The sequence below is a fragment of the Primulina eburnea genome, chromosome 10, assembly GCF_022965805.1.
Source record: "Primulina eburnea isolate SZY01 chromosome 10, ASM2296580v1, whole genome shotgun sequence".
In the NCBI taxonomy this organism is placed as follows: Eukaryota; Viridiplantae; Streptophyta; class Magnoliopsida; order Lamiales; family Gesneriaceae; genus Primulina; species Primulina eburnea.
In genome coordinates this window covers 33918646-33936547 of record NC_133110.1, presented here as the reverse complement: position 1 = coordinate 33936547, position 17902 = coordinate 33918646, and the positions used below count along the sequence as shown (strand labels likewise).

Here is a 17902-nt window from a genome sequence, read left to right as displayed (position 1 = left end):
ATTTTACATCTGCTGGGAATATTTATAGAGTACCTGAGTTGGTAACAACTCCGAGATGCTCGGGTAATGGCCACGATGTGAGGACGTGGTCCACGTCTTGGCTTCAACATGATCTGAGAACGTGGATGGAAACATGCCCCTTGATTATCGGTGGACATGAGTCCATGATCAATTGACTTAGTTTTCATGTGTTGCTCGATTGAGGCCATGTGCCCAGGCTTGTATGATTTTGAAGTAGTCTGATAGGTTTCTTGGGTGATGCATGCCCGATGTGGTTTAAAACATGATAATTTTTCTTTGCTCGTCCTGGCTTCCATCCAATTTCCTCTTTGCTTCTTGGGATCAGTTCCGTGTTCCTGGTCTTTCTTCTCCTCCCAAATCCAAGGATGAACCGTGACATTTTCGAGATATCAAATGTTCATCGCCATATTTGCATTTTTCAATGACTGTTTGTCATTTTCCGGTGCCACACCACAACCTTGAGGACCACAATTAGAGTGTTATTCTAAACATCAAATAATTGAGCCACAAAATATAAACATCAAACCTAAAGGTTTCTCTCATATTTGTGAATGAGAATGAGAGGAAACTGTCATTTCTCGCCCATTCCCCATTTTTTGGCTCCACAAGAAATCCCTAATAATGATGCATGACCAATAAGAATGCAAGATTTAAGATCATCGAATATTCTAGCCGTTTTTGGGTCATTCAGCCTCATTATTAAGCTCATATATCACGGGAAAAAAAGAGAAAAAAACTTGCTTTTCTACCTGGAAATCAAGTTCTGTTTGATTGAATAATGAACATATAAATATAACAATAGAGCTATGAATTATATCAATGAATTCAAAGCTGCAAATGCCATTGGAAGCAAGACTGCAAGAGCTTGCGAGAGCTGTTTGAGGTAGAGGGCTCGATGGTTTTGCGCTGCTGATGATGCTTTCCTATGCCAAGCCTGTGATGCTGCGGTGCATTCAGCTAACCAGTTGGCGAGTACGCACGAAAGGGTTAGACTAGATACCTCGTCTTTTGAGGTTGACCAAGTGATGGATTCTTCTCCAGCATCAGCTTGGCATCAAGGGTTCACTCGGAAGGCGAGGACCTCGCGACATGCGAAGTCGAAGCAGCTGCAACTGCCGCCATGCAACCCGATCTCGCTGGTGCCGGAGATTTATGGAGAAGACCCTTTAATTGAGGAGAATGAAGAGCAGCTGCTTGTAGGGTTCCGATTTTTGACCCTTTTCTCATATGAGTTTTGCACTGAAGAGACAAGCAACGGATCAGACGAAGCCGATTATGATCAGTGTGACTTGAATCTTGCGGAGCTGTTGAATTGTGATATGGAGCTTGAGGAGTTTGCTGCAAACGTTGAGAGCTTACCAGGGGAACCGAAGAAGATTTGAAAAAGCTGAAGATGAAGTTGTCGATGAAGAAACTCAAGCAGTGATAGCATGTCATTTTGATCCAGCACTAGACATGGAAATGAACTGGGATTTTGATTATGCTTGCTCTTCCATCGCGGGGGAAGACGGAGAAGAGATGAAAAAAGAAGCCTCCATTGAAAGCGTAGAGTACATCGAAAGCGAGACACGAGTCAAGAAGATGATGCTATTGAGCCTCAACTATGAAGCAGTAATGGCAGACTGGGCAACTGGAGGTTCCCCATGGACGACCAGAGTTTGACCCGACGAGCTAATTAACCTCGATGAAATCATGGTACCAAACAATGAAATTTCAATTCTTTAATCTTCACTAGAAGCAAAAATATATCATGCATAAAATATAACCTTCGTGTGAATATGATGACTTCAGATTACAAGCTTGGATGGAGATTTATACAGAGGAAGATGGGCAAGTGCACACAAAATCGCCAAAAGAGAAGCAAGAGTGTCAAGATACAGGGAAAAGAGAAGAACAAGACTATTCGCCAAGAAGATTAGGTACCAAGTTAGGAAAATAAATGCAGAGAAGAGACCCAGAATGAAAGGTCGATTTGTGAAGAGGACAAGCTTTTTAGGGTTTTCTTTCCCAGCAGTGCCATCCTACCTGATAAATAAATAGATGTGAAATATATATATATATATATATATATATATATATATATATATATATATATATATATATATATATATATAGACACACACACACGCAACTGATCATAATTTGCTTGCTTAGCAACTAGGGTTATAACACTATTATTATGTAGTAAATTAATATAAAGTTTAGTTCTAATTACATAAGAATTGTCTTGCAAATCACGAGACGTCATTTAAATACTATGTTACATCGAGAGAGATACTCTCATTAAGATTTCAGATATAGAGCCCGGTTGGTATCAAAAATTTTTTGATTAAAAAAGTGATTTTTTAAGTTGGCTTTTAAAAGTGTTTTTTTAAGTAAAAGTTGTGTTAATATTGTGTTTGGATGAATAGATAAAAAACACTTTTTGACTTAATAAATGTGTTTGGATACATATCATTAAAGTGCTTTTTTAACTCATTAATTTATATATATATTTTATAACGGATTTCTAAACAAGTGTGATGTATAAATATAAATAATTAAATCATACCAAAACAATAAAATATTGAAATCTTAAAAACCATAAAAACAATTGTTAATAAAAATGGTTAATGTTTACATTCTACTTTAATTTATTTAAATAAAAACTAATAGTTCAATGTCGAAATTTTATTGACAGTGAATTTCTTATGTCATCTCTCAATTCTTTCATTTCCGTAATATTTTCTTGTGTTGGCTCTTGCCATCTCGTACCTCTGTCATGGACATAAACATTTTCACCATCTTGCTCGATTTCTTGTAAATCATCAATATTTTCGAGTTGTTCAAGAATATATCCAGCCGCATCGTATCGCCTTATGAAATTGTGTAAAACAAAACATGCCACTATAATTTTAAATTGAGTATCTAGACAAAATGTGGGCATATTTTGTAATACCTTCCATCGTGCTTTGCACACTCCAAATGTTCTTTCAATAACCGTCCTTAAACTGGAATGATGATAATTAAATACTTAATTTTTTGATCTGAACTTTGGAGCCAATCGAAATTGAGGTAAATGATATCTAGTATCTTTATACGGTCCCATAAAGCCTTTGAAAGTAGGATAACCTGCATCAACTAAATAATATTTACCTGCAAAAAATAAGAGTTAAAGTGTAAACATTTATCTAACAATTATTTTAAAAAAAATATAAGATATATTAATATCAAACCTTCAGGTGGGAGTGGAAAATGCAATATCTCTCTGCGCATAGCCTCTTTAAAAATTTTAGAATCATGAGCAGAACCTTCCCAACCAGCCCATACAAAAGTAAAGCACATGTCGAAGTCGCATATAGCCATAACATTTGTTGAAGTATACCCTTTTCTTCCAATGAAATCTATTTGCTTGCTAGGCGGAACACAAATGCATATATGTGTGCCATCAATAGCCCCTATACAATCTTTAAAATAAGGCCACTATCTTTTTTCATTCTTAATATATTCAGGGACATCTGTAAAATTAAGATCGATAGGTTTGATGATATCTCTCGACAACTTCCATATGGACTCTAAAACGCTGTGAAACTGTCTTGAAACAGTTTCCCCCGAGTGTTGAAAACGCTCTTGAACATTTCTAACTGAAGCAGGTTGACCCATCATGTACAAAAATAATCCCACCTTTTCATAGATATCAACTCCTTTTGTTGGCTGTAAGCTATATTTTTGGAGTAGATCGTCACATAGTTTATAAAAAACATGTTGCCTCATTCTAAACATTTCAAAGCATCGTGTCTCATTACCATTCAATATCTCTGCCACCCATTGAGACCCTGATAACCACGATGTCCTACATTTTTCTTTAACAATATATTTCAAAACATAATTCGTAACACCACACAAGGATAACAAAACCATTCTTTTCTTAGAGACATGTGTTTTTCTAATAGAATCAACGGAAATGTCGGAATCACTTGATGCATCAGAGTTATCTGATATAGTGGAGCTTGAACTCGCAGACATCATGTGAAAATATATGAATAAAGATAAATATATAAAAAAAACAATAAACATTGAAAGTTTTAGATTATTGCATTAAAAATTTAAACATACTACTTAGTAAAGTTGACTCATCAATCAATAAAAGAAAAAAAAAAAACAAATGCATTATTCAAGTATTTTTCCTAAAAACATAACTCATGTTAACAACGCTTCAAATCATCTTTAGTGAATGTCTTTGCCCAACCAAGCTGCAGTTCCGAGTCCTTCAATCCGATAAATGTTTGCCTATTATGCTTTTTACCCAAAACTCTAGTAACTATGAAGAATTGCTCACTGCCAACCACCATACCAGGCAAACTACGAAGTACCTCCAGACAATTTTCAATGCTACATGGATCATCTTTTGGTGTTTCGTGTATAGAATTTTGAGTCTCAAATTCTTAAAGGACATGATCAAGTTGATCGGCTAACCTAGTGGCAATGGGACCTCTTTTTTCCCCACTCTCCCTTCTTTTTCTCTTCCTTTGCTGCATAGAGTTGTCAGCTCCCATTGTTGAGTTTTCCATAAATTCTTGGCTTTCAACATTAATATAAACATCACTTTGAAACTCTCCATCTAACTGAACATCCCAATCATTTGTATCATCTTTGAAATTATTATGAATTGGTTGATCCTCTGATGGTGCTATTGCAGCATAGCCAGTTGCTATGGAACCTTTAAATATATTTTCCAATAAATCTAAATTATTGGGTCCCCTCAATCTAAACTTTGCATACTCGAGATTTTCCTGTAATTTGCAACGTAACAAAAAATAAATAAAAATAATTGATTAAAAATTTAAAATGTAGTATATAAATTATATACCTTAATCTTATCCTCCCACCAACTATTATCAGCTTGCACGGTCATCTCGTTATGATCCCAACCAAGGCCAGTCTCATTATTCCAATAAGTTGTGCCCACAGTGCAAAATATTTTTTCATAGAATCCCATTTATTTTTGAATTGTTTTTTATTCAAAGAAAGTCTCGTTCTCTCATGAAATTTTGAAACTAAATTTGTGTACCCCGTTTTGGTTAAATGTTTGGTAGGCTTATTGCCGGATTCAATTTCTTCCTCACAAATTTTAAAAAATATTTCGGTATTCTGATCAGTCCAATCCGCCTTATTATTCCCATCATCAACTAATCCAGTTCAACAGTCTCAATCGTATATCTAGGTAATTGACTTGGATTTGATAATCCTCGTTTAGGAGCTAACTTCGAATACATTCTATATTCAAAAAATAAAACATAAAAAAACAATACATTATCTAATTCACAATATCATAAATGAAAAAGTAATACAAACAAGGATTAAATAATATTACAGTAATATTATGGTATATAACATATTTTAATTAATATAATATTATATACGTAATACACAAGAATTGATGAATATTATATACGTAGTTGCAAAAAAATGGAATAAGCAAATACTTTCCCCTTCCTGACTTCCTGGATTTATCGGATCATTGACCGAATTGTAACATAATTATCTAATTCACAATAAGTAATACAGACATAAATGAACAGGGAGTGTAGATTCTGCAGCAAAAAGAAAGCAGAAAAAAATGAACGAACAAAAACCTCGACGGGAAAAAAAAATTGTACCTTGTAGAAGAATGAAGAAAAGATTGAGAGGAGGCTACTGGTGGATGTTTTTTTTAAGGTTATTAAAAAAGCTAGTGAAAAAAGCTCTAAAATAGGACTTTTTAAAAAAGCGCTAATTTCAACTTAAATAAATGTTTTTTTAAGCACTAGAAGCCCACCCAAACAAGTTAAAAATTAAAAAAGCAAAGACACTTTTTTAATTGTAGTTTCTTATACCAAACGGGCTCATAGGAAACCTACGTTGTTTTGTATGTATAACTTCAATACATTCATTTAAGAGAGATGCATCTTTCTATATATAGCATTCCTTGTACCGTTTTTGTTGCTTGCCCCAAAATTACTTTGTCGATATATATGTTTTATGAGATACAGATCATCCCAGATAGCATTCCTTGTACCGTTTGGTATGGATGATTTATAATTGATTTGGACCCAGATAGCATTCCTTGTACCGTTTGGTATGGATGATTTATAATTGATCTGATGTCAAGATCTTATATTTGAGACGAGATATCGATTTCGAGACACAATTATGAGAGTTGCACATAATAAAAACTTTGAATGTTTCGTACGTTACTTATTTAATCTTCAATTCAAGTTCACTTCTTAATTGCGATAGCGAAAAACAGAAGGGATAAGAGGAAAATATTTTAATAAATGAATTTTAAACAATCAAAATTTGTATAGATTTTATGAACATTAATAAAGGATAGCAAACTTACGGTTCTGTTGCCTAAATGCACAAAAATTATATAATATTAAGTACCAAAATTGATATGTATTAGTAAATAATATGTAAATTCAACAAACAAAAAATACTAATATAACTTTTCTTTATTGATTTGTACCAATACTTGATAAAATGATAATATACAAAATCAAACAAGTAGATCAAATTAAAATTGGTCGAATCAATACATTAATAATTAAGCGCAAGGAGGGGATATAACAAGAAAAACAAATGAACAATATCAAAAACTAAAGGGTAAAAATAATCTACAAGGCGATCAGCTTGGTTTTTCTCCCAACAAGGTTGCTTTGGCGATAGATAAAAATATTCACTGATTTATTACAGCTTCGTACATCATGAATCTTCTTTCACTTTCACATTGAACATCGAAGAGGCTGCGAACAATGAGTCAAATCGACAAAATAAACTCACATACATTCTGCAATATGAAGATTATGGTCCAACCGGAAAACAAAGGCAGATCGCGTAACATCACTCCATGGCTCTGCCGCACAAACTTCATTAGCTGCAGAGGAAAAAATGTGCATGTTGTAAAAAACTTTCCATAGAAAATTCATGTTACTAACCACATGTATCCAGATAATTCGACATAGTTCGTGTCTTCATTGGTCTTTTATATTAGTGGATAAAAAAATGTGTGATCGGATTTCAAGTTCAAGCACAAATGTTTAAAATGGCCGTATGGGAATGTGGTGCATTTCGTGGAAAAGAACTTTGTGACCACATGCTTTGTTTTGATCTATTCCTAACAAAATTGAAGATTCCTAACCTACAATATCTTCCAGGGTACAATTAAAGCATAAGCAGCGCTAAAAATGAGAACAAATATAATTAAGATTCCTAACTTAAAACCATGCCAGGTCTGCAATACATGTTTGATGGCCATGAGAGTAATATAAAATTATTTTTACCGACTAAACATTGCTGGCGTTATGAAAAAGGACTGAAAAATACTTAGGAGGAGACAAAAAGAAAAGGTACAATGAAGAACTAGAAAGGTACAAAATAAAAGGTATCCAGGTTCAATCCAGTCTGGGCCAATAGAAGAAATAACTCTCAATCCAATTTATATTGATGATATTAAAATCATATCCACCAATATACTTATCATAAAGATAGGATCTGATTAAACATATGAACAGGACAATGTGTTGCTTCAAGGAGATGCAAAGAGAATCTCGTTTTTTAGTTAGCAAGTAGATATGGTTTGAGACCTACTACCAGATAAGCTCAATAATTGCACTTTCAAGTCATTTATCAAAGCTCACAAGCTATGTATTTCAAAAGATTTCGAGGATAGTTGGCTAAATTATTTTAAATTTAATTTCCTCATGTATTTCAATAAATGAGCCAGAGGAGCCAATGAAAAATAGTTCAGGAAGAACATAAGCTTATCATGTACCTGAGTTAAAGTGCTACAAAGGTCTAAAAATAAGTTATGTGAAAGATCTAACAAACTCATGTAATTTTTTAAGCTAAATAGTTACATAATATACTCCACTCGGCATGTATAGAATTTTTTATACCAAAAAGGTCAACCAATCCGATATTATTATAATTTATATGGCCTAGATATTCAAAAAACTACAATATCATTCTATCAGAGAAAAAAATTGGAGGGAAGAAAGGCAGCATTGCAGGATGAATCGAGCTCGAGCTCAAACTCAAACAACAGAAGTTGTAAAATTTTATTTATTTGGTTGCTATAACTACAAACTTTAAACCGTTGCAAACTAATTACAATAAAATCTGAACTTTGAACTCCAAATGACTTGTGTATAATATGAATTACCCTCTTTCAATCCACAGAATAAATATGATATTCCAACCATTTTCTATTCATGTGAAGCCAGTCCAACCTCAAATTATAGACAGAAGAAATACAAAAAAAAAACACCAAGATCATGCATAGTACAGTCTTGCCGAAAAAGAAGTCAAAAAATACAAGACATTACAGTGGTTAACCCTTTCATACGATCAGTCAAAGAATTTGATAATTCAGAAAACAACACCTCAAATTATTCAGACAACCCATGACTCGGCTCCTCAATCGGTCATTCCACAGCTTCCTCCACCTTAGGACCTACATAAACAAGCAAACAAAAAATACGAATAAAATCAATAAACCAAAAAATTGAAACAAAAAGTAGTCAGAACAAACCGTGGAGGGAGTGGGGGCGATGGTCCTTCCCCCAGCCGACGCCGCGGGTGGCGTCGAGATACTTGTGAACCAGGTGGCGGCATTTCTGAAGGTGGTTAACACCCTCCACGCGGTAGCACCACTTGACCTTCTCCCGCAGAATCTTGGCCTTCTCGATGTCGATCCACTTCTCCCTAACCAGGTGCTCCCTCATCTCCAGCATCGCAACCGGATCCTTGTACGGGTTTTCCGGATCGAAGTCATCCGGAGCCCCATCATCGGCGAACATCACCCCCTTCTTCCTCCCCATTTTCCGAGCTAGGTTTCAGCCAAGAATGATCTAGCTTTACACTGAGACGGTGGTGAAATTGGGAATGCCTTGGTTGTTTGTGGGCTTTGCTCATAACCAATGGACCCAAATAGTAAAATCGCCCAATATCGAATTAGCCCAGATTCCCCAACCCAATCCAACCCAGATTGGAATTTTTTTCCCAAAAAACTGAAAGATACTGATTTTAGAAATCCTGCAGAGAAGCTAAATGCGCCGGATGGTAAAAACAGGAGATTATAAAAGATTTTGAGTAAATCTCTTGTGATATGATCTCACGAATATTTATCTGTGAGACGAGTCAATCCTATCGATATTCAAAATAAAAAATAATACTCTTTTCATAAAAAGTAATATTTTTTCATGGATAACTCAAATAAGAGATCCGTCTCACAAAATACTACATGTGAGACCATCTCACATAAGTTTTTGCCAAGATCTTTAGGTTTTCGATATTTTACAAAAATGATTATTATAAAATGTCTTTTAAGACAAGTTTTTTTTGTATCTGATCTAACTTTCATTGGTATTTTAATCCAAAGATTTCTTAAGAAATGGATAATTTTGATTTCTAAACTTAAATACATGAAATTATTAGATTCCAAGTAACAAATCACATTCTTTATCACATTGAAATATACAATGACACAGTATTAATACCACTAGAATATAATGCGCCAAAGTTAACGGAAAACTGACAAATTTTTGACCCCCCATGGTTTCCATGGAACTCCAACCGTACGCGGAAGACCAACCACCCAAGAATATATATATATATTTATATATATATATATATATAGTAAATAAATATAGTAAATTGTAAACTTTTTTACGATGAAAAAAACAAACTCACACACAGAGAGACAGAGTAAAAACAGAATTCAGATAGCTGAAAGATTGCTGATAATGGCCTATACTCTCAGGTTTGTTGTGATGGATGTTGAAATCATCGAAAAAGATTCGATTTTTCTTGACCAATTCGTGTCTTTTTATGGTTTTTGATCTTTTAGTCAAAATTTAATATCTGGGCTGTTCTTGATTCGTAGAAATTTGCATGGGCCAAGTCTTTTGGTTTTTTGCTGATTTACTCTAATTTCTTTGGTTGAGCAAGTTGATTTTGGATTTTTAATTCCTCGAAACGTTGCATGGCATCATTTCTTCTCAGGGAAGTTGTTGAATTCAAACTTGGAAGAAACGCAGAAACCTGATATTTTTTTTTGGATTGGTATAGCATAGACTAAATGGCTTCTTCATCCCCAACAACAGCATCTTGATAATGGGTTCTTACCTTTAGGTATAAACAAAAGCAGGAATTCGATCTCAGCCTGTTTGATTCTCGCGTTCATAATCTTTTGTGCCTTTTCAGGTTCCTTTTTCTCAGTCATTAGTCAGCGATTGCAGAAGCTTCTGTTTGATTGGATTTTCATTAGCTTTAATGATTGAGCTTCAGATTTGTATATGTAGATTAACAGCTAAAGGTATGGTTATAGTGTTATAGTTAGCATTAAGTTCTTGTTCGTGGTTGCTCTGTGAAATACAGGTTGTTCATGGTAGTTGCTTTGATTCCCCGGGTTCGAATTATCCCTTTTTTAAATGACATATCATTTCTTTTACTGTATTATGCACAAGCATATCGAGTCAGACACCATGTCCGAAATGCCACATTGCATTGTTGAGACATTAAACACAAAGGAAAATGGGCATACATATTTGATACACTTCAGTTGCACCAAGATTTTGTTACTAGGACTTAGAACAGTTCTCTTACTCTCACTTGAAAACTTTTTCATACCAACTAATAAAAACGACCTTCTTGATCTATTTTTCATGGCCATGTGTTTGTTATACCTTGTTAGAGATGCTAAAGCACAGGTTTTTTTTATTTGCCACCTTCAAAATGGTGACTAAAGCAGAGCTGTCACGAATTTTCCTATGGATCCACTAGCAAAAGATTATCCTAGATTCAACAGATCAACCACATTTACAAATGGTGATATTTTTGAACCCTCTTCGAGTAACAATGGTGAGGCCAGTGACAAGAAAATTATGTATTCGCCATCTTCTCACCATATAAAACTGTTGAACCTGAGATGTTAGCTTACTCTCCATCAATATCTTTCTCCTACAGCTAAGCAGCGGGGAACTTTGATAGAATGGTTAAACGGTGTTCTTCCTGATTTGAACTTGCCAATAAATGCTTCAGATGAAGAACTACGTGCATTCTTGGTGGATGGTTCTGTTTTGTGCCGATTACTGAACAAACTAAAACCTGGTTCTATAACTGAGGTAGCTGAAACTTTACTTGAGTTGCTTTAGAGTTTTGGATGTTCTACAAATTTTGATATGACATGCTTTCTTCCTGAATTCTTGTTCAAGTTTGGTGCTCCTGTAAGTTCTTCACAATCCCGGTCAGAAAATGCCCAAAGATTTTTGTCAGCAATGGAAAAATTGGGCTTGCCAAGTTTTCAAGAAGCAGACCTGGAAAAGGTAGTATAGAATATTGCTTGCCCTCTTGTTCAATAATGAACCTTTGTTTTTGACGTTTTGTATTCTTACTTTGTAAAGGGGTCTATGAAAATAGTATTGGACTGCCTTTTAACGCTTCAAACTCATTTTCTCCCAAGTCTTGGGAGGTACGACGGAAGTTCTCAGAGGGATGAACCCTTTCGAATGCTTACTTCCCCAACTTCTGCATCAGACTCGAAATTTCAACGTGTCTTACGCAGCCCCATAAGGGCCGGTATTTCTCTGTCTGCTTCCTTTTTTTGCCAGTCTATGTATACACAGAAATACAGGTTATGCAACTTTGTCGACAATGAATTCATTTATTTTCAATCTTGATCCTGTGCAGAGCCATCAGCTGCACTTATTAATCATGTTGGACATAAGTTTCACGAAGTATTTCAGCTTAAACAAGGATCTTACACAGATATTCCGGCTGCAAAGATTTCGGAAATGATGAAATCCAATAGCTTAGATGTGAGTGTATGACCGATCTTGTTCTCGATTTCTTCCAATAGTGTTATTTGTGGATTCTGTTATCCTAATTGAAATTTGTGTCTGTGATGTAGAATGCACCGACACAGTCGCTGTTATGTGTTGTAAATGGTATTTTAGATGAAAGTATTGAACGGAAGAATGGAGAAATACCTCATGTAAGATAACAAATCAAATAAATTTATTCGAGAAGCTCATTAGAGTCCATAGAAAAAGGGAATAAAACCTTCAACAAATTTTACTTTCTTCTAATTCTCAGCGTGTTGCCTGCCTATTGAGAAAAGTCGTCCAGGAGATAGAGCGACGGATATCCACTCAAGCAGAACATTTGCGCACGGTATTATCTGATAAGATGATTCTGTTGCTGATTAATGAAAATAACACAGAATCATAATCTATGTTTCAATGTTTGCATCATGATCTGCAGCAAAATAATCTTTTCAAGGCTCGCGAGGAGAAATACCAGTCAAGAATTAGAGTTCTTGAGGCTCTTGCTGCAGGAACTAGTGAAGAGATACAGGTGTAACGGCGCTTCCCATTTTACCAAATTCTGTGTTAAACTGTATGCTGATGTTGTTCATATATATTAGTATAATAATACAATTTTCCTTCATGAATTCTTCGTAGCACAAGGTTATGGATGATGCTTAAGCTTTTATTTGTACATTTGCACGTTTGTTTAAATCTTAGCTCATTCCAAGCTTTTCAAAAGCCAACCTAATTTTAAATGCAGAGCCAGAACAATATAGAAGTGAAAAAGAAAGTAGAAGAGCAGTATGTAGAGAGACTGATGAAAGAACAAGAGAGCCATAATCAAGAGATTGCAAGTTTGAAAGAAGAGCTCGAAATAGCTAGGAGAAGACATAAAGAGGATTATGACAACGAGATCAAGACTTTAAAACAAGAACTAGAAATAGCTACAAGAAAATATGAAGAGCAGTCCTTACAATTTAAATCCGAAGCAACAGGATCTCAACTGGAGCTTGAGAATAAACTGAAAGCAGCAGTAAGCAAGCTAACAGAGTCGAGGAATAAAGTGAAGGAGCTTGAGAATAAACTGGAAGAAGCAGTAAGCCAGCTAACAAAGTCTATGAATAAAGTGAAGGAGCTTGAAGCATATTCCGAATCAAAATCTCTATGTTGGAGTAAAAAAGAGCATGTTTACCTTACATTCACGGAAGTTCAGCTTGGTGCTTTACAGGTGCGCTAACAAATGATCGTCATATTTCTACTAATCATTTACCTTGGAGGAAAAAGTACCCAAATTATCTTATGTAGTAATTAATTCATTTGTTCAGGAACTAAGGTTTGCTTCTGAGTCGATCCGGCAAGAAATTGTTGGAACACAGAAAAACTATTCTGAAGACTTCAGTACTTTAGGTTGAATCTAATTTTTGAGGCACTGTTTTGGTTGTTTAAAGATGATGAAGATGAATAAGAATTAACTTGTGAGTACAGGATCAAGAATCAAGGCTATGGATGATGCAGCAAAAAACTATTATTCTCTCCTTGCTGAAAATCGAAAGATGCATAATGAACTGCAAGAGCTTAAAGGTGACTCCTAGTTGGCACATGATCTTTGTAACATGAGTGGCCGCAAAGCAAAAACTTATGTGTGTTTTGATTCAATTAGGGAATATTCGGGTATATTGCCGTGTAAGGCCCTTTCTTGCGGTTCAGAAGCAGAAACAATCAACTGTCGAATATATTGGTGAAAATGGAGAGATAGTTGTTTCAAATCCATCTAAACAAGGGAAAGAAGCACGACGTTCATTTAAGTTCAATAAAATATACGGTCCAACAGCAACACAAGGTTTTGATATTCATGTTTTTGCTAGAGTAGTGTGTTTATTTATATGAATAAATCATCATCGTGATTTGATACAACTTTTTAAATGTATGCAGCTGAAGTATTTGCAGATACGCAACCGTTAATACAGTCTGTTTTGGATGGATATAATGTGTGTATACTTGCTTATGGTCAAACTGGTTCTGGAAAAACATATACCATGGTAAGAAAGTAAAATTTATAAAACAGATAACATATTTTTAACTTACAGCGTAGAAGTGAACGGTGAAGTTATGCAGACTGGCCCTGATGGAGCAACTGAAGCAGAATGGGGAGTCAATTACCGAGCTTTAAATGATCTTTTCCGCATTTCGCAGAGTAGGAAGAATAGCTATACATATGAAATTTCTGTTCAGATGGTGGAAATATATAATGAACAAGTCCGCGATTTACTCACAAATGATGGTTCACAAAAGAGATATCCTTCTCATTGTGATCATTTTAATGAATTTTCTTTTTCACTTCGTTTTTGGCTCGAGATTTTTCCTTTTCTAAACTTTTAATGTAGAGAGTGTTGGATTGAAAGGTTTTACATTCTATACTCGTTTTCTTAACTTGCATACACTTGGGATTTTAGCTACCACTCAACCCAACGGGCTATCCGTCCCAGATGCTAGCATTCACCCTGTCAGCAAAACTTCAGATGTATTATATCTTATGAGTACTGGACTAAAAAACAGAGCCAGAGGGGCCACAGCTTTAAATGAGAGAAGCAGTCGATCACACAGGTATTGGTCCTGAAAAACACGATCTTCTCCTAATACTTATTGTGAAAATTCATGTTGCATCTATCCAGTGTCGTCTCCATTCATGCCCGAGGAATGGATTTGAAGGGTAATTCATCTATAAGAAGCAGCCTTCATTTAGTAGATCTAGCAGGAAGTGAAAGAGTAGACCGTTCAGAGGTCACGGGAGACAGACTGAAGGAAGCTCAACATATAAACAAATCTTTATCTGCTCTTGGAGATGTCATATTTGCTTTGGCACAAAAGAATGCTCATGTCCCCTACCGTAACAGCAAGCTCACTCAAGTGCTTCAGAGCTCATTAGGTACGGATAAGCTGTTTTAAATAAATTAAGCTTTATCTTGATTAATTCTTCATGTACATGAACATCTTTCCTGCTAAGTTTACTTCCCAAACAGTACGAGGAAAAACAAGAAACATGAAAAGCTGACGTAAAAAATCTTGCTTATTTAACGCAGGTGGCCAGGCAAAGACACTAATGTTCGTTCAGCTTAATCCTGACATTGGTTCCGCCACTGAATCAATCAGTACGTTAAAATTTGCTGAGAGGGTATCTGGAGTCGAGCTTGGTGCAGCAAAAAGCAGCAAAGATGTGAGGGATGCAAGGGACTTGATGGAACAGGCAAGTATCTTGGTCTCCATGTGAGTGTAAGTTATACATCATTATATTTTTCGTACAATACACGTGATCTGATTGGATCCATCCGAGATTTCGAATGAAGGCATCCGATGAGGGAATATAACTTGCATTTGTTTTTTCCTAACTTGTAATCAAAAGCAAATATAAGATAACATATAGTGCTAACTGAATATAATCTTTTGGTGATATCATAATAGGTATCATCTTTGAAAGACACTATAGCCGAGAAAGACGGTGAGATTGAGAGGCTGCAACGGCTTAAAGATCTCAAAAACATGTCGACTGGCTAACAGTTTGGTACAAACTAACCATGAAGGTATATATTACCCAACACAAGCCACATTTTACTCAATTTATGGAGTATATCTCTTAGTACATCTCACCTTGTTCATGACACAAGTTTGCTGATTTTTTAGAAAAAACATTGTACCATATAGAAATAGAAACTGTAGTGACAGATAGATACACCATGCTTAAACACATGTCCTAAATGGTCTTCATGTTTTTTCCCCAGAAATTCATTGAAGTGTTTTGTAATTATTCCTCAGCTGTTGTAAATTCGGCCGCAAGTGAATAATATATAGCTTTTTCTATAGACGGAAAACGCCCTTATTGCGGCACGTGAACTTAACAGAACTTTTTATCTCGTTTCTCAAACTGTTGACGTTCGTGATCATGTTTATTTGAGTTTACTTGTGGATTCAAATTATTTTCGTTTGTTATTCTAGCTTCTGACTAAAATTTCACAACGCATATAAACCCCATTTAAGCCCGAAAAGCTATATGATGCATGGTCACGAGGCATCTGTAAGTGACACACAAAAATGCAAAAAAGCTATAGAAACGCATAACTTTTCCTTTCTGCCTTTCGATTAAAATTACACTGAAGTTTACAAACTCGGAATACAAAAAGACCTCACCCTACAAATCAAAAGTCAGAAAGATTGTTCCTCTCCCTGTTTCTTATTATAGATGGACTCAGATGGACTCGACCTCATTACATATACACAGAAAAAACTTAACTGATTGACTAGGAAACGCCATGACCATTAGTTTGGCCCATGGCATATACAATTATAAACATACAGTTCCTCCCAAAACTCCCTCGGTTAGTTTGTTATTTGTTTTACTCGGTAGTCAGTACCACTAACATGTAGGCTCGTCGTGATCAGATAGATGACTAGGCTACTGCAGAAATGCTACAATTTTCACGACAATTGAACCCTTCTATCCTCACTGGAGCTGGCTTGCTGTCGCAACTCCCCTGAGCACAACCTCCACTCGCAAATGCAGGGGATAAAGGGCTGGGGTCGTCATTGCCAAACTGCTCGTCTAGGATAACAGGATTTGAGGCCCTGCTTGGTGGTGAACCGGTAAAAAACGGTGGAGATGAAGCCACCTGAAAATTAGATCTCTCAGAACCAGAACTCCGAAATAATTCTAACATGTTTTAGAGAAGAGTGAGTAAACAACTAGTTCTTAATCTCAGGTAGCAATTAAGTAAAAGTTGTTAAAGGGATTGTAATGCACACATTCAGGCTCTTACAATAAGCAAAGGTCTATATCTACAAGGAAACAAATAGCACAAAAGGCAAGTGCATAACTATTGTCAAGGACAGCCATTCTGACTTTCGGAGACAATAGTATTCTGGATAGGTTCTGCTCCATTTCGATATTTTCTTTGCATTTTACACACATATACTGCTTCAAGCAAATAGGTGGCTTATGGCGGCTTTCTTGTTATAAGCCAGGTTTACTCTTAAGGTCAGATTGAAATCCTGAAATCCTCAGTTGATTGCACAATCTACTGATACCGGAATCTACTGGTGGGCTCCGGCTTAACTCCCCTTGTAGTTTTATGCTCTAAGCAAAACAGATATGAAATCCAAACGGGTATTACATTTAAGAGCCAAAAGCTTACAAATGGTTAAAAATGCCGTATGGATCAGAATCAGACAGCCGCCAAACACGGATAAACAAGTTTACCTTCATAATAGAATCCAATCAATTTTTGGATAGCTACCTAGAACCAAATCCACATATTCCATATCCCAAACCTTGGAAATCAATTTTAGAGCCCACAATCCACAGGACGCATTAATACATACATATAACCAACCAATCAAACAAACTCAAGTGCTTATCAAATATCATGAAAAGTAAAAAAGTTACCTTCGATTGAATAATATCCAGAAGCACCGTCCCCGCTCTAGCATCATACACATCTGTCGGAGGATTCCTGTCATAAAAAAAAAAATTCCAACAAACTCCAACAAAAGCACTGATAAAAAACCCCAAAAGAAAAGGAAACGAAAACATGTACTATACTTGATTTGTAGCATCCGAGAGTGAGTTTTAACGGGGTCGTGAAAGTGACGCGGTAGGCCGCCGATTCTACGGGGCTTCGGGCAAATGACACCGTCGGTGACACAGCCCCCAACCAAAGCCTTCTGCTGGTACACCAATCTGTTCATTTTCCCGCTTTTTCCACCAGAAATTGTACGAATTAATCCAAAAGCCTGCAAAATGAAGAACAAATCAGAGAAAAAAAATCCATACTCTACAATCAATGCATTACAAAAATCAAAACACAACGAATAACAATCACGAGCATGTAGAAGAAAAACAAGGAACAATTAGAGAAAATTACGGTGAACAGATTGAGAGTAGGATCGATGGATCTCTTCTTTCTTCCGGACTGGGAAAGAAGAGAAATGTCACAGGAGATTTTGGGGAACGGAAGAGGGATAAGATTGGGGGCTTGGAGGTATTCATAGAGGAGGATGGTGTG

General features: G+C 35.8%; 3 protein-coding genes and 1 pseudogene across 3 annotated transcripts; 2 read left to right on the top strand and 2 right to left on the bottom strand.

Annotated features, from left to right (window-relative positions):
* Nucleotides 1-827: 827 nt before the first annotated feature.
* On the top strand, nucleotides 828-2097 carry LOC140803329 (zinc finger protein CONSTANS-LIKE 6-like; annotated as a pseudogene).
* Nucleotides 2098-6606: 4509 nt separating this feature from the next.
* LOC140803328 (NADH dehydrogenase [ubiquinone] 1 beta subcomplex subunit 10-A-like) lies at nucleotides 6607-8942 on the bottom strand. Its single transcript, XM_073159165.1, has 3 exons — nucleotides 8573-8942; nucleotides 8424-8494; nucleotides 6607-6916 (listed from the first exon to the last, which is right to left on the bottom strand). The coding sequence occupies exons 1-2, from the start codon at nucleotides 8859-8861 to the stop codon at nucleotides 8466-8468; spliced, it is 318 nt and encodes a 105-aa protein (XP_073015266.1). The 5' UTR covers nucleotides 8862-8942; the 3' UTR covers nucleotides 6607-6916; nucleotides 8424-8465.
* Nucleotides 8943-11476: 2534 nt separating this feature from the next.
* LOC140803327 (kinesin-like protein KIN-14P) lies at nucleotides 11477-15725 on the top strand. The gene is made up of 15 exons (XM_073159164.1): nucleotides 11477-11619; nucleotides 11731-11858; nucleotides 11951-12034; nucleotides 12136-12213; nucleotides 12304-12396; nucleotides 12610-13077; nucleotides 13175-13256; nucleotides 13335-13430; nucleotides 13510-13689; nucleotides 13782-13888; nucleotides 13965-14143; nucleotides 14289-14453; nucleotides 14522-14775; nucleotides 14930-15093; nucleotides 15309-15725. Exons 1-15 carry the CDS (start codon nucleotides 11550-11552, stop codon nucleotides 15399-15401), a joined length of 2241 nt encoding a protein of 746 aa, XP_073015265.1. The 5' UTR covers nucleotides 11477-11549; the 3' UTR covers nucleotides 15402-15725.
* A 222-nt stretch (nucleotides 15726-15947) lies between these two features.
* LOC140803326 (uncharacterized) lies at nucleotides 15948-17902 on the bottom strand. Its single transcript, XM_073159163.1, has 4 exons — nucleotides 17762-17902; nucleotides 17440-17630; nucleotides 17284-17350; nucleotides 15948-16510 (listed from the first exon to the last, which is right to left on the bottom strand). Exons 2-4 carry the CDS (start codon nucleotides 17583-17585, stop codon nucleotides 16292-16294), a joined length of 432 nt encoding a protein of 143 aa, XP_073015264.1. The 5' UTR covers nucleotides 17586-17630; nucleotides 17762-17902; the 3' UTR covers nucleotides 15948-16291.

Bases quoted from the DNA above. Each gene is read 5' to 3' on its own strand.
- LOC140803328 (XM_073159165.1), bottom strand. From the start codon at position 8,861: ATGGGGAGGAAGAAGGGGGTGATGTTCGCCGATGATGGGGCTCCGGAT. The intron at 8,495-8,572 runs GTTTGTTCTGAC...TTGTTTATGTAG, and splicing joins TCGCCCCCACTCCCTCCACG to GTCCTAAGGTGGAGGAAGCT.
- LOC140803327 (XM_073159164.1), top strand. From the start codon at position 11,550: ATGCTTACTTCCCCAACTTCTGCATCAGACTCGAAATTTCAACGTGTC. The intron at 11,859-11,950 runs GTGAGTGTATGA...TCTGTGATGTAG, and splicing joins TGAAATCCAATAGCTTAGAT to AATGCACCGACACAGTCGCT. The intron at 14,144-14,288 runs ATATCCTTCTCA...TAACTTGCATAC, and splicing joins AATGATGGTTCACAAAAGAG to ACTTGGGATTTTAGCTACCA.
- LOC140803326 (XM_073159163.1), bottom strand. From the start codon at position 17,585: ATGAACAGATTGGTGTACCAGCAGAAGGCTTTGGTTGGGGGCTGTGTC. The intron at 17,351-17,439 runs GTATAGTACATG...TTTTTATGACAG, and splicing joins TCTCGGATGCTACAAATCAA to GAATCCTCCGACAGATGTGT. The intron at 16,511-17,283 runs GTAACTTTTTTA...TCTAATTTTCAG, and splicing joins TGGATATTATTCAATCGAAG to GTGGCTTCATCTCCACCGTT.